This window comes from Polypterus senegalus, chromosome 15 (assembly GCF_016835505.1).
Source record: "Polypterus senegalus isolate Bchr_013 chromosome 15, ASM1683550v1, whole genome shotgun sequence".
Taxonomy (NCBI): Eukaryota; Metazoa; Chordata; class Cladistia; order Polypteriformes; family Polypteridae; genus Polypterus; species Polypterus senegalus.
The window spans coordinates 23,557,723-23,574,725 of record NC_053168.1 but is presented as its reverse complement, the minus strand read 5'-3'; the positions used below and the strand labels follow the sequence as shown (position 1 = coordinate 23,574,725).

The 17,003-nt window shown below is 36.9% G+C and overlaps 1 protein-coding gene across 2 annotated transcripts in view; it reads left to right on the top strand.

The window, feature by feature from the left end:
* LOC120515570 (zinc finger protein ZFAT-like) overlaps positions 1–17,003 on the top strand; it is a 188,792-nt gene that overhangs the window by 123,727 nt on the left and 48,062 nt on the right. For both annotated transcript variants that reach the window (XM_039736664.1, XM_039736663.1), the window contains exons 11-12: positions 6,879–6,967; positions 11,126–11,264. In XM_039736664.1, the coding sequence (XP_039592598.1) occupies positions 6,879–6,967; positions 11,126–11,264 (228 nt within the window). The remainder of the gene's footprint in view (positions 1–6,878; positions 6,968–11,125; positions 11,265–17,003) is intronic.

Sequence of the window (17,003 nt, the reverse complement as noted above, 5' to 3'; positions counted from 1 at the left end):
GAGGATGTTTTAGCTTCTTTGGCAAGTTGGTAGGCGAGGAATGGGGTCTCCGCCCTGAAGAAGACATCTGGTCTTGGTGACAGTGAGAAATGTGGTATAATCTGTCGATTTAGTAGCAAAGGTAAGGTGGGAGAAAAAAGTAGAAAAATGGGTTTTACTGGCATGAGGAGTAGGAGCTCAAGCCCTAGCCAGCCATCACGGTGAAGCGTCATGTGATTTCATCTGGAAGTGGAGAAGATTTAAAACAACTGTCAACTTGTTCAGCCAGGCCACCCCAGAAAGTTCAGCCTGAGAGCAGAATGCAAGCTGCTGAAAGATATCTCTAAGCACCCCAGAATGTCATCACGGTACATGTGGGTAACTCTTGCCATTACTGATTTTAAAGTTCTTCAGTCTAACATTATAAAGAGGTTGTACAAATTAGATTTACATGGGAAGTGTGCCAGGAGGAAATCTTCGCTGTCCTGAAAGAGCATCAGGGCAAGACTAAGATTTGTCCATGAACACCTAGGCAAAGATCATGTTATTTGGCCACAGTACCAAAAGACCATATTTGGCAAAAAAAAAAAAAAAACAGTATTTAACCTGAAAAACCTGATAACAACTTTAAAGCATGGGTGGTGGAATATTCTAGTTAAGGCTGGTCTGTGTCATTAGGAACTGGGCAGTTCACTGTCATAGAATCCACTATGAATTCATTGTGCCAGAGGGTGTTGGTGGATATTGTCAGACCAGTTGTCAGTAGATTAAAGCTCAAATTAAAGTGGACCTTGCATTATGAAATTAACCCTAAACATAACAGTAGATCAACCAACGAATAACAAAAAATAAAGAAATGGGGTGTTTTGGAACAGCCAAGTCCCAGATCTGAATCTCATAGAGATGGATATAACTGAAAGAATTCTGCATAGAGAAGTGGCAAAAGTTCCTTAAAGTCAATATTAGATACTGCTAGAAATGTTTCCTTGAGCGGGCAATACCGGCTATTAGAGCCAAGGGTGCACTTACCTTTTCCACAGTTCACTTTTTGTTAAATAAATTATTGCAAAATCACATTTTCTTTTTTTATCTTCACCTTTATCTTAAGATACTGTGTAAATGAAGATCACATATTTATACAGTATGTCCACATATGTTATATAAAAAAAAAAGCAATTGGACATACTTACTTTTTCACTTGTCTGAATTTGCCAAGGACTGATTTCTGCTGAGTTTAGCTCACTATATCCCCAGGTAGACACTCCAGGGATATCATAACAAGATACACAAACAACCTTAATTAGCTTCTCTTTATCCTGAAAAACAATGATTTAATTTTGTTGTTCTTGGCTTTGTCAGTTCCTCACTGAGAGTAAACCCTGTAACTCTAGAGGAGCCTAATTTGTATTCTTTGTAATCTTTCCTTTATTATGTAAGAAAGGGGCATAGACTGGCTGGTACATTGGCACTTTTTATCCAAGTGCTAGTTGTTGCTTTGCCATCACTGTCCCACTGAAGTACATGAGGTGTCACAGTATAAAGAGATGTTTAACTATATCTGTGTGGAAACAACAGAGAAGAGTGAGCTTTAGCTTCACGTAGGAGACGTGGTATTGAATTAGTGGTATGCATCCTCATATTATACACTCAAAGTCATAGTTAATTGCTTGATATACAGATGCTTTATTACTAATTTCCACGCTGTCTGATATTTTAATTGTACAGCTAAACATTTCTTCCCAGCTGCTTCACTGTCTATTGTGGACCTCATTTGCACTTTGCTAAAGAGTTTCTTAAGGAAACAAGGAAGAAATTATTGAGATTGATTGGAATTTTTAGCATCTCCGGGGATGACTATTAGTCCCGTTTCAAACAGTCAAGATAAAAGTGTAACAGCTCATTAGTTGTTGTTTAAAGTCTTTAGCGGATCATCCTCAACACCCTGCCTTTTGTGTGTGTACCTCATATCTTATTTTACTTTTACTTACTATTTTCTTTGGTATCAGTAAGCATAATAATGATTTAAGATTCAAATTACTTTAAATATGCACATTTCTTAAACAAAGAATATATTGCTTATGTATCATTTAAACATAACTCTATTGGCCTATACTTAGCAATATATTGCTTTGAATCAGTTTGCTAATGTGCATATTGTTTAGCAATTAATTTACGGATTGCAACAATTCAGGATCTTGAGAGGATCGTCATTGTCTCATCCTGCCCTTAAGAAAAAGCTTTAACCAACTCTTGTTGGGGAAAGAGTAAGTTACATTAAAGTAGGTCAGGAGATTGTTTGTCCTCATTATGGTAACTGTGTACAAATGTGCACATCTGTCTTTGTTTACAAAAGTTCCTCTTTTATTGTCCTGTCCTTATTGCCTTTTTCCCAAGTTTGAACCTTTTATTCATCAAATGTTTTCAGACAACAGGCATGACTGATTTTTGTCATTAACATGCTGTTGTAATTTTTTTTGTTTTATTTGTTTTATTGTTAAAACATTATTTTATTCACTGTAACCACATTATTAAAATATTTGGTATTAGTTATTATATAGTTGTGTTTTCTAACAATAAGGAAGTGAGTAAATGCTATACTCTTTGGTTATATAATCTGATGAAGTTACACAGGAGGTTTTCCTTCATTTGCTCATATTTCTTAATCATTTTCATCTTTACTCCATATTATACTTTTTATCAATTTCCTGTATCGTTTTTTCCACTTAATATTCAAAATAGAACCTGAGCCGCACCTAGCAGCAACAATTACAATGCAGGAACCAAATCAGGACTAGAAGCCAATGTGTCTCAAGTTTCCCATGCCCTATTCTCGAGGGGCCAGACATGATTCTCAAACGAGTATACTTATCTGGGGACAACCTGTTATAAAGTGTCTAATGAATAGCGGTGAAATCCTGTGCTGCAAAGGCACACCCACAGTGCTTCTTCCTGAAACACCCGCCCCCAATTCCTCCTGTCTCTGCGTTTCAAACCGCCACCCAGTTATCAGGGAGAGAGCCAATGGCACTGAACAAAACACGGAGAGAAAATAAAAAGTTAAGATTGCTGTTATCCATTCATGAGCTCAGTAGCACAAGCTAACTGAAGCTTAATAATTAATTTACACCTTGTGATGAGCGCTGCAACAGTGCAGACAGACAGACAGACACACACACACACACACACACACCTGCTGGGCTCCACACTTTTCAGAAGTGCCTCTGTCTGCTTTGATATCTTTCTGTCATTTTAACTATTACATCATTGTATGACATAACAACAGCAAGCATAGTTTAGATAAGCATTGTGGTCGACAGATGTGTTAAGATGCACATCTATTGCTATTTTTTCATGGCATGTTTCCACTTAGACAGTAATGTTAAATTTCCTTAGTTATTCATTTACATGTGCAGTTAGAAGGAGGATGTTGTATAGCCTTCTTCCTAGTTTTTCTGGTGTTGTTAGGCAGATTTGTTGAATCAGGTGTTTTGAGTGCTGAAATCTACATGTCCTGTGGTTCTTCGTTATCGGTTCCTTCAATGGCAGGCCTTTTGACAGAGTGTGACACACCTTTTACTTCAAGTTCATATTTTAAATGCATATTTTCTCTTTCATAGCTGCCAATTTTCTCAAGCTTACATTGACCCCTTCACTGTCATCATAACGCAGAACAACTGAGTGCACACACTGAACCTGCTACAACGTATCATTCATGTTTACCATTCGTCCATTGATTCCATTGAATGCCAATGTATAATCTGATGTTACAGAAAGGATTTTTCGCTTGCATCAGGATATATTTTTAATACGTGTAATGTGTTCTCTGCACAAGCGAGACACATTTATGTGTCTACTAGGGTTTTTTGACTGTAGATGGTTCAACATAAACTGCAGATTGCTGTCTGTCGGACCAAGTGAACGAGAGAACCTCTGATCGTCAAAGTTCAAAATCACCATCCCTACTTTTATCACCACCTTCACAAGGCATTGGATTGGTTTACAAATGTGACACTCAGCAAGCCAGTCTCCTTATTCCCACCCAGTTTTAAGCACAATTAACTAATGGTTGTCTCCAGACGTATATAATATTGGCAGTCCATCTGTTTGCACTCATCTGACTTCTTGTTTGTGGACCGTAGGAAGAAATCAGATTTCTCGGGAGGATTTCATGTTAAATCAGGGAAAAATATTCAAATCACGCAAAGAAATAAGTCCACCGCATGAACCCACACAGGCTTGGTCTTGCAGTAATTCTTTACATTCTTTGCTTTGTGCCTCAGTAAACTCAAGGTATTGTCAATATACAAACAGCACAGTGTTCTTTCATTCATTCAGAGTATGGAACCAATGTAGGAAGCACTTCAAATTAGAGAATATTTTATCTGTGGCACCTCTTCATGATAACCACCTTTTTCCACCCTCTCAAACTTACACTGTTTTTAATATTTGGGAAATGTATGGGATTAAATCATTTAGAGATTTGTATATAAATAATGTCTTTGCATCCTATGAACAATTGCACTCTAAAATTAGCTTCCTATCAACACGTTTTTTCAATATCTCCAAATTAGAAACTTCTTTAAACAAAATCTGCCCAAATTTCCTCACCTCCCACCTATTTCTTTTCCACAAGAAATATTGATCAGTCTTGAAGACTTGAAACAGCATTTCTATAATATATAAAACCATTTTTAAGTCCCTTTCTTTTAAAGATCCCAGAGTACAGTGGGAAAAGGATCTCTTAATCAACATTTCAGAAAAGGAGTGGAAGGGCAGCCATGCACAGAATCCACACTCATATGCTCAAAACATTCAATTATTCAACTTAAAATCATATGTTGAGCACATCTGTCTTATTTAAAATTGTCCAAAATGTTTTCAGGGCAAATCCAACCAGCGAACATTGCAATCATGCTCCAGCTTCACTAGGCTACATGTTTTGGGCATACACCAAATTAACTCATTCTGGACAAAAAATTTTAAATGCCTATTAGACAGCCTTGGTGTTACAATCACCCCATATCCATTAATAGCTGTGTTTGGTGTACTTCCAGATAAACCTAAAGTGGAAAAGGACAAACAAATTGTAGTTGCCTTTACTTCACTATTAGCACGTAGACTTTTCTTGCTCAACTGGAAGAATCCTAACCCATCTCTGTTAAGTCAGTTGGGTAACCAATGTTATATACTATTTGAAATTGGAAAAAAAAATCAAATTCTGTCTTAGAGGATCTGTTCAAAACTTTTTAAAAACCTGGCAGAATCTAATCAATAATATTTTAGAATATGCACTTATATTAGGAAGAAAGACTCCTTCTTCTCTTTATTACTCTCAAATGTTTTACTCTGGCTTTTGGCCTTTCTCTCTTTTCTAATGGGTTAAATTGAATTTAGTTTTGTAAAGTTTGACTTGATTGTATGGAATGTTACATGTTTTTAATAAATTCAATAAAAAAAAAAAAAAAAAAAAAAAAGAAATCCACCCACCTGAGACTGAACTAGGGTCCAGCTGTTAAGAGGTGACAGTGTATATGCTGTGCCACCTGGCTTTCTCATGCATCATAATCTCAATTACATTGGGGGAAAAATGGTTTGTTAACACATGAATTTAAAAACTCTTGTCACATTTTTTCCTGTTTTTTTACCCAGACTTTATTTTTGATTTGTAACACTGCTACATTTCCAGAGAAAATTAATATATGTCATCTTTGTGAAAAAAATACTAACCTCACAAATACCAAATTTATCATCTAAAGTTAAGAGATTGTACTATTCTGTATAAATGAATCTTCTAATTTAAGGCACAATGTGTCATGGTCTAGAAATCACCCATATGAATTACAAGAGAAGAATATAGCCTAATTTGTCAGCTCTCAGTACAATATATAATTTTTTATGCCTTTACCTTGTGTTGCGTAGTGTGTGAGGTGTATTTTAATTTTCAGCTATTGTATGGTTAGAGTCTTAACCTTTTTTGTGACCTAAACTGTTTTTACTGATGAGCACAATTATCATAAAGCTAATGGGACCAAGACTAACAAAATGATAATATTTCATTTCTGGCATGTGTAAATTGTAATAAGAGAGGTGGCCCATTAGAATTCTCCTGTTGTGATATTTTAGAAACTACAGTTGCCTGACCTAGAGTTCACAGAGAAATTATATAAATGATTGCAAGAATTTTATATTTCAAATGCTTGAATATTTGGATTATCAGGACACAGAAAGATATTCCCCATGGATAATACTGAAAGTAATCTGTTAAACTATGTGAGTGCCATGGAGGACAGATGGGCATTCTACCTGGTGGCATGACCTCTTGCCAACATGGAAGCTGTCAGGGGATAGATGAGCAGACGTCGGTGGCTAGAAGGAGTTCCAACCCCCATATTTTAGGTGGCAGTGGTCCACTGGAGGTGTTTCAGATTGGACACCTGCAGGGATTTATGGGAACTGGGGTCCCTTGGTGCCGCAAGTGGGCACTGTTGGGTGGATGTGCTTCCTAAGCACCCCGGAAGTGCTTTCTGCATCACCCAAAGTCATTCCGGGTTTAACATTAAAGGAGCATGCTGCCTTACCTCAATGAGTCAGAGTCAAGAGGCAACAGGCAACACTGAACTGGAGGTGGAAGGAGAGGAAAGAGTGTCATGGTTTTGTGTCATCATTGGCTGTGGTTATTTGTATAATCCTTATATAAATGATTAAATAATTTATTATTTGAACATGTAACTGTGTTAGACATTATTGGATCTGGGGTTTGGAGCTTGGTGGCGCTCCCTTACTGGTAACAAAATAGTTCATTATTGCTTTATTAATACTGAGCACAACAGAGTTTCAGACTCTCATTTTTTAAAGGTTGCTGCAGTATTGAATCACTGTTTTTTTTTCTCCTTTTTTAGGTAGACAATTTAAATGTACTGTGTGTGACTACACAGCAGCACAAAAACCTCAGCTACTTCGTCATATGGAGCAGCATGCTTACTTTAAGGTACAGAACATAATAGGGATTGCCAGCCCCTTATCACCTTTCCTAAAATGTTAAGCATAATATTCTACAGTGGTTGTCTATGTTATCTTCTTTAATTTCTTTAACTTGGAAGTGTGGACAAGACATTGTTACTGTTGTAGTTCTCTGTCCAAGTCAACCTAGTATGGTTTTAGAGTCAATGTATTCTATTTTAAAGTTTCTAAAAGGAGCTTTCAATCTCCTAGAATGTAGGCCCCTATCTTTTCTTTTTAAATTACACAGACTTCCCTATGATTAGGAAAAGGTGAAGCTAAATCACTGTATGTTGTCACACGAACGAGACATGGACAGATAAAGAGTTGGGGCAGCCACCCGTATATTGTGGTATCCTGGCTGCAAAGTCATTTTCGTGTAGAAATACAGAGCACTGAAGTGCATACAACCGAGTCCAAAACAAGACTGAGGAAACAAAGGAAAGGGGCAGGTTTTAAAGGGGAGACAGGAAGTGAGGTCGTATGGATCTGGCACGTGGTCTTCCACCAAGCGGAGGTGACATCAGAGGGACTGGAGCTGGTGTGGCGAGTTCCATTGGCTCAGTCCCGGAAGTGATGTCAGGAGATCCAGGTGAAATCCCCCGGGGATGGTCTACAGGCAAAGGAGAAAAAGAGTCAGTGCACTCTGCCACACCCCGGCATGCCTCCGAACTGCCTTCACTCAAGCCCTTTAGCTGCCTCCCATGCGCACGTGTGTGACAATGTATAAACCATCACTAAGTTATCTCTTATTAAAGGGCATCTATTCTTATCTTATTGAAGTCTCTTACTAACTGATTATTAAAATAATGGTGAAGTCATTTCATTTCTATGGAGTAAGAAATTTTTAATTAGATTATTTTTCACTTATTGCCAGGTATTGATTGTTTGATTGGATTTTCCTGTTGTACATCTAATGTTCATCATTTGCTTACATTTGTAAACATCACTTTTATAATTTTTCACTTAATGCACAATGCGATGTTAACACTTACTCTAGTGTTAACATTGCATCCACTTATACATTAAAGTAGTAGTAAAGCATTTTTTCAGGCATATGTCTTTTCTGCCCAAAAGCAGTCACACATATCCAATTTAATCACACTGCCTTGTGACTAACTGTCGCGCAGCTAGTTTTTGGAAGCAAGGAAGAGGGACGCTTCAGATTTATACATACTGCATTTGTAATATGTCAGACCTTCAGGACAACTATTAATACTTTCTACTTAACATGAAAAAGTAAGTGTAGTAAATGGATATTTAAAATTAATATGTTCATTAAGATATATGACAGCTAAGGAAGGACACTGGGTCAGTCTTATTAAATCTCCTCGAAGCTACAACACTGTAGACATTCTGAGCCAATATGAAGCATGTTCTTCTGTTTGTTGTCTGTAGGGAACCACCATTTCCATTTAACCTTTTTCTCTCTTCACAAGAGATTATAACCAGTTGCATCATTGGTTAGCATTCCTTGTTGTTGTACATTTTTGTTTTGATTACATTTAGAGGCATATTGAGACAATATTTAAACAGTATAATGATGTGTAATTTTAACTGAAATTGTTTTCTCATTTGTGTGTGTTATTAATTTGCTTAACGAAATACTCTAAACACTGTAGTTTTGACGCTTACAATAAGAAACAGTAAAGTCATCCATGCTTTATCTTGGATGAAATAAATACATTTAAAAGTTCATGGTTTCAATATGTCAAGCATTTCTCTACCTCTTTTACACCTCCAGCTTCAAATAAGTAATCCGAACCAAGCTCAGCAGCAAGCTGGCACTTCTATTCTTTTTAATTTCTCCATTAGAGCAATTACAGTAAACAAAACATTACTTGTATATTGTTATACAGTATAAACACCCAAGAGTGGGTTTGCCAATATGACCTACTTATGCATTACAAGTATTTATATTTTTGTCTGCACAGTGTTAACTTTCACTTTCTTTCATGTATGTCTTGTTGCTTTGTCTGTAAGCATTGTGGCACACTAGTTAGTGCTGCTACTTTAAGAATCCCGTGTCCTGGGCTCATATCCCACATCCCAGCCTGTGTTTGTGCAGAATTTATATGTTCTCCTCATTTCTGCATTGTTTTACCCACTCCGTGTTTTGTTTTGTTTTTTTTTGTCCCATTTCACAAAACATGCATATTAGATTAGTCATATTCTGAGTTTAGAGTGTAAATGTAGAAGTGTCCATGAGTGGAATCTGCGGTTGACTAGCTCCCTGTCCATGTTTGGTTCCTACCTTGAGCCTGATGATGCTGGAAAATGGTTCAACAAACCTGTGACCCTAAATTGTATTAAGCAGCATCCAGACTTGCTTTGCATTTTGTTAATATGGAATGTTTTCTCACTGTTGTGTTGGTGCAGTTATCATCTTGTCGTTCCAGATATTGTCAATTTTGGCCAAGTAACTGAACACTTGTTTTAAATAAATAAATAAACAAATAAGTTTTTGAGTAAAAGATATAACATTCAGGTATCTATAATGGGATTTTTTTAGTGTCTGCAGAATAAGTGAAACTGCAGATACAGAAGTGAGTCCATGGCTGCTTTCTTGTAAACTGAGCCAGCAAACATCACAGTACTATTTTGTTACAACATTTATTTCTATTGTACATTTTTATGTATAGAATGTAACTCAAAGTGTTTTACAAGATGTCAATGAAAAAGCAGTACAGATTAAAAATAGATAACAATAAGAATGAATAAATGACATACTAAAAATAGATGAGACTAAATCAATACTCATATAACACAGATATGAAATAGAAAAAAGAGAGACACTGATTAGTGGCTGAATGAAGTGATAAATAATAAAGATAATAAAGTATATATTAATAAATCATGAAACATAAAAACAATATTACACAAAATCATGTATGCAAATGCCCTACCCATTTCCCCAAAAATGAAAATTAATTACATTATCTACACAGCAAACAATAAGCACAACAAAGTCCAACACATTGCAGTAAAGCAGAAGCAGATGACGAAGGAGAGTGGAATGAAAAATCCTGTGTACAGCACTCTGAAGAAATTGTAAAGTTTTGTCCCACCAGGTTCCCATTGCAGTTTGAAGATTTGATGTGATTTGGAACACTCCCCAGGTGAACAGGGGAGAAATAGGCACATACATTCAAACAAAACTATAATCCAAGTTAGTTGTAGTGGTTATTCAATTGTGGGAATGATGAGTAGAAACAAATAGATGATCGCGATTTCCTTGGCATTTTTTTAGACCCTTTTTTAAAGAGCACGCATGATTAATCTTTTTCACAGCAATCCCTGTGCTCTCCGAAACTGCCCAGTGGTGTAATACTCCAAAACAGCTTGAAATACTAACTTCTCAAAAATACTTCAGCTGGATCCTTTTGATTACTTCTAGTTTTAAGAGGTGTGATGTGTTAAGTAGGCTAACTAAATAGTAATCTTTTTAATTACAGTATACACAAATAAATCAATGTTCAAATCTTTATGTATATCATATCTTTATTATTTAAAAATATATATTCTGTCATCGGATTGTTGGCAAGAGTGATTCCAAACCTCAGCAGGACAGCACAGGCTGATAACAGACACAGACCCTGATACAGCATGGCCTCTTTTCCATTGTTTCCAAGTCAATCTGGGTGCTTCAGGTAAACTGTAGAATAAATACAGTGTGGTTCTGTCTGGCTATGGATTTAAAAGGAAAATGTACTGCAGTCTTCTTAACTCTCCAGTTGTTTTGGACAGTTAAATGTATTGGCTGTAGCTATAAGGTAGAAGATCGGAATTGAAACATAACTTCAGATTAGATCACTTTTTTGATAGATGCATTATTTAATGTACTTTTTTATATTATGAGTCAATCCATATAATTTTATTATGCCCATTTTAAACATTTCTTATTTTTTACTTTCCAAAATTTATATTTTTATTACATTAAATGTTTAGTTTTTTTTTATTAAAATATTTTGTTTTTGTTACAATATTTAATGTGCTTATTATATTTAATTTGATATTTTGTTTATGCTTATGCTTTATGTGTGCCTATTTGCAAATTAATATTTGTAAACTGACCATGGATTTAAGGAATTTTTTTTTTTCATAAATTTTTGTGGACTTGCTTTCTCTTTTTTATTTTATCCCTTAGCCTTTTCGATGTGCTCATTGCCATTATTCCTGCAACATATCAGGGTCTCTGAAAAGACATTATAATCGCAAACACCCAAATGAGCAGTATGCAAATGCTGGTATGGGTCCTCCTGCTGTGGATGTATTAATACAGCAAGGTAGGTCTACTTTCTGTCATTTTTTCACATTAGGTTTTTTAATAATTTGAATTTTTAAATGGTGGGAAAATAACTTCTGATTGATGTAATACCTGTATGTTAGAATACAATAGTGCTAATGAATATATACTGTATATTAGAAGGAGGATACATACAGTATATATATATATATGTGTATATATATATATATGTGTGTGTGTGTATATATATATATATATATATGTATATATATATATATATGTGTGTATATATATATATATGTGAATATATGTATGTATGTTTAAATTAAAATTAAACTCCAATGCATTTTATGTACTAGGACAGGTTAAAGAAACAGAAATAATTAAGGTAAGAATCCAAAATAAGATGTGGCTTTTCATTGCAAAAGTAAAGGAATTCTATTAGCATGGATAATTTATTGATTTTATATGTGTCCAGTAGTTTTTCCTATGTGGATGTACCTGCAGTCTAACTGAATCTGCTGCAATGTATTCTATGTCTCCCAGTACAATTCTCTTAACCCTGGGCCCTAATATAATCATTTCTAGTACCTTGCATAAATGATATTTAATTAATATGCTAGTTTTTCTCCTCATGTTCACACTTATAACTGTTGGACTTAGGTCTTAACTGGTGGAGTACTATCTATACTAATAAAAGGCAAAGCCCTCACTGACTGACTGATTGACTCACTCACTCACTCACTGACTCACTAATTCTCCAACTTCCCGTGTAGGTAGAAGGCTGAAATTTGGCAGGCTCATTCCTTACAGCTTACTTACAAAAGTTAAGCAGGTTTCATTTCAAAAATCTACGTGTAACGGTTATAACTGAATCCTACTTGCATACATATATACGGCCATAGCCTGGAGCTCGGTCGCCGTGTGAGGCAGAGTTGTGTCACCCATCACCACGCCTCCCACAAAGTTGGCTGCCTGCCTATATTGCGTCCCCCATACGCATGCCTCCCACGTAATTGAGTGCCTGCCCATATAAGGCCGTCCGTCAGCAGCAATCCAATAGACATGCTGCCGCTACGAGGCGTTTGTCATGCCTAAGACGAATACGATATTCGCGAGATACAAGTTTAGTGAGAAGACACAGGGTATAAACGAGACTTTTGATCACTTTGTAACAGAGTTAAAATTGCTGGTGAAGGACTGTGCTTATGCAAACGAAGATGAGATGGTCAGGGATAGAATAGTGTTTGGCACAAACAGCAAAAGTGCGAGAGAAACTTTTAAGTGCCGGGTCTGAGCTAACATTAAATAAAGCCATGGACATTGCAAGATCGCATGAGATAGCACAAGCACAGCTGAGAACCTTTGATGCATGTACTCCGAGCGGCTCACATGAACTGACTGTAAACGCAGTATGCAGAGAACAAGCAAGAGCTCCAAAGAGCGCTGAACAAAAAATGCATTACGCAATTGAGAAGGCAGCAAAATAATATGAATCGAGTGACGCATACAAGCATATTCATAAGTGCAGCGACTGCAGAAACAAAGCACACGGTGGAAAAAGTCAATGTCCAGCTAAAGGAAGACAGTGCAAACGAAGATGAGATGGTCAGGGAAAGAATAGTGTTTGGCACAAACTCAGCAAAAGTGCGAGAGAAACTTTTAAGTTTCGGGTCTGAGCTAACATTAAATAAAGCCATGGACATTGCAAGATCGCATGAGATAGCACAAGCACAGCTGAGAACCTTCGATGCATGTACTCCGAGCGGCTCACATGAACTGACTGTAAACGCAGTATGCAGAGAACAAGCAAGAGCTCCAAAGAGCGCTGAACAAAAAACACATTACACAATTGAGAAGGCAGCAATAGAATATGAAGTGAGTGACGCATACAAGCATATTCATAAGTGCAGCTACTGCGGAAACAAAGCACACGGTGGAAAAAGTCAATGTGTAGCTAAAGGAAGACAGTGTAAAAATGTGGTAAATTGAACCACTTCGCTAAAGTTTGCAGGATTGGGAAAGGTAAACCCGTGCATGCAGTGTGTGATGTCTCAGATAAAGAGGAAGATGAGCTGTTTATTGATGCAGTAAGAGAGGAACAACCCTCTGAAGCTGAACAAGCCTTTGTAGACATATCAATAGGGAAGCAAGGTGTAAAGCTTAAGTTTAAATTAAGTTCATAGACACGCTGCCGCTAAATATTCGCAGACAAATCCACAACTTAATACCGGGAATGCCTGTTAAACATCTTAGATTTACGAGTACCGATTTGGGTAGTGAACACTTCGATGAAAGAAACCTGTTATCTTTACAACGGTTGACAAACACGGAATATAACTTGAACACAACACATCCTCCAAATACGAACCTGATTGAAAGAAATAATGATAATCAAATCCTTGATGACAACAACACTCATAACAGACACAAAACAATTACATTGACAATCATGTTACGTTATTTTCAAATTGTTTCCTTTTCTTTTTCATAACTTCTTTAACACAGTACTTCTCCGCTGCAAAGTGCGGGTATTTTGCTAGTCACTTATAATAACTAGTTATCTCGGCTGCTTGTTAGCAACGGCATAACTGCCTGACAATACTCTATGTGGGTTTAAAACATATACAGTACAACTTTTCATCATCATGCAAGCCTTATGCAGCTTTCAACAGGGCAATACCTGTTTATACATGGCAACCATCACCTAGGAATACATTTGTGATGGAGGCATCCCCAGAATGAAGGAATTAACTGAATTAAACTAAAAAGGTGTCATGATAGACATGTGTACGGTTGAAGTGCATTAGTATGGTAAATGCTAGCTGTTGCTTAAAAATGATTTAGTTAATTAATTGATTAATTCTTCCACATAGGGCTCAAGTGAAAACTGTTCTGTAGTAAATGTTGCAGACATGATAGGTAGTTTTTCTTCACACAGAGAACTATACATTTATATATAACTAGCCATCCCCCACAGCTCCCCCTACGTGGTAGTGAAACAGGACACACTTAAACAAACAGGTATCACTAGGTAAGTGGAGGCAAGGTACACTCCAAAACTCGGAGGTACACCAACTGAAATTGAGGCTGGCACATGAGTGAGCAGGGCCCTGTCTGGCACCCTGCTCCTGGCGTCACGCTTCCCGCTCTCCTCACCCCGCAGCCTCTGTCTCAGATTAGTGTGAATATATAGCTCCTGCTATGATTCTAAGTTCGATGAAAGTAGTCGCAAAATCTGCCGGAATGTTCAATCAAATTATAGAAAAAAACTTGATTTAAATCCGTTAAGTAGTGCTGTCATTTGTTAGCTAAGTGGAGGTAAGGTATGCCTCGAGGCTGGAGCGTGAGTGAAGAGGGCCCCGCCTCCCTCCCTTCAGTCCGCTGTGTCTCTCTCGGTTTCGCGCAAATGAACTACTCACAGCACCGCAAGTGAACTATCATATTTAGCACAATGAGAGAAGTGCAAAGTCAACTGGAATGTTCAAGCAAATTATTGAAAAAAAAAAAACACAATCTAAATCCGTTAAGTATTTCTCTTGTGAAAAGCGGACAGACATACAGACAGACATTGGATTTTATATACAGTATATGTCACCTAGGACTACAGGTGATTGTAGCATTTTTTGAGAATCTTCAAATCTCAATGTGACAATATTTTGCAGTCATTAAGTGAATAGTGATAGAGGCTCTGTATTGGGCTAATTGGCCTGTATGTTAGTACATTTTTCCATCCAGTTGTCCTCTAATCTGTCGTTGATACTTCATGGCTTAGAAATACAGAAATGCTGCCTACTCTCATCTGCACATTCTCCATTGTCCACAGGACCCCTGTTTAACTCCATGCCACTGCACATAGCCTCTTATAATACCAACCATGGGATTTTTTTAAAAGATACATAATAACAAATTATTTCTTTGATTCAGTTCTGGAATTCTTTTTCACTGGTTCTGGCTGTTTTTATGCAGATTGGATCCAATGTTTCCAGTTGTGACTTTTTTTATCACTTAGTTTAACATAACACATACACAGTTTTAATGTAAGTTGACATATATGTAGCTTTAAGGTGTCATCTGTATGAGTATACTTAATGTCAAATGTACAGAGTACTGAAAGTAGCAAATTCTCCACAAAGAAATAATGTACTAGCAAACATATAGATCGATACATGCTGTTCATACATACAAATTAAATATTAATTTTTGGCCCAAGGGAAAATGTAACTTATTACAGTAGATCAGGAAATACAGCAATATAATAACAAATAGCAACAACCATCCAAATGCACACAAGAATTACAAAAAAGAAGAAAAAACTTCTGCCTTTATTAATGATAAGAGAGCTGTTACAGTGAGGCGTTATAAAGCTGTACGGTTTTAGGTAGTGAGAAGTCAAGTAAAATGACCCCTTTTATTGGATAACTAAAAAGATTACAATATGCAATCTTTCAAGACAACTCGGGCCCCTTCTTCAGGCAAGATGGAATTTTGCTTGACTTCTCACTACATCCATAATGGCGAACCCGGCACAACACCCTAGTACTCCTGTTGTAGGTAAGAAGAAGCTCCAGTCTCATTTCTTGACACACTTCTGCTGAATAATTTGTTGGCTTAGGGCTCGTTTATACTTCATGCTCAGAAGGCGTATGTGCATGCATCATGGCTGCCACACGTTCCCAGTGTTTGTGACACTTCATCTGAGCATGTCCTCAGAAATTAACGTGATGCATGCGTGAGTTGCAGTACCAGCAAAAAGTCAGGGGGCGCAGTATGATCAAGTCGGAAATGTAACGTCAGAGTCTCTGTTTACTATCTAAATGTAACAGAAAGCTGCTTTGAGGATCCTCCAGGATCGATGTGTGTGATTCGATGTTTGATGAATGGTTCGATGTGGCGAACCAAACTGCCGACATACAAATGCATTCATGCTGCTTTTATATTCAGGTGTTGCAAATTCCCCAACATAATGACACAATACATTTTAAAAGTCTCACATACCATCGGTGCCATCTTTTTTTTTTTTTGCACCTTTATAACAGCATCAGAATGTATGGCAGTGTATTTGAGCCACAGAGAAAAAAATTAAGGGCATGGTGAAAAGTTCTTTGTGATTTAAAGTGGAAATTTCAGCTTTAATCTCGAAGTCCACTTTAATCGTGTAGTTTATTTTATCATTGACGTAGACCGTCATAAACATCATCTTAAAACTGACCCAGTTGTTAATCGCTATGTGCTTCTTGAGTTTTCTCCTGAACTGATAGCAGCAATCGCCACACAGAACACATTAAATTTATGATATTCCAGCTCTCTGCACATTTAGGATCCTTAGATTTATACTAAATATCACTTTCATGATAAAATGCATTAAAGTATGTATGTTAGATTTTAGAAGATGTAAAAGTTATCACTGCCAAGGTAGTACAGCCTCTTAAGAATAAAAGTCAGCCTTGAGTGTTATTAAACTAGTCAAGCTTATGAGTGATGTGGACCCCCAAGCACTTGTAGCAGTTCAGCACCTCCACATCTAATCACCTGAGTAGTCCCCAGATATAGAGGTTCTTTTGCGTGACAAAAGTTAGTAAGTCATTCCTTGGTTTTTGCCGACAATATTTTGCAGAGAATTCTCAAATTTCTCCACCTGACTTCCACAGGTATTCTCTGGCTAATCCCCCTTTATCAATACACTCTAACTGATGCAGAATAATAGGAGAATGTCTGCAAGTGATGTGACCTGGTGTCTTATTTTTAGTCGCTGGTGTTAAATATGTCATAGTCACTT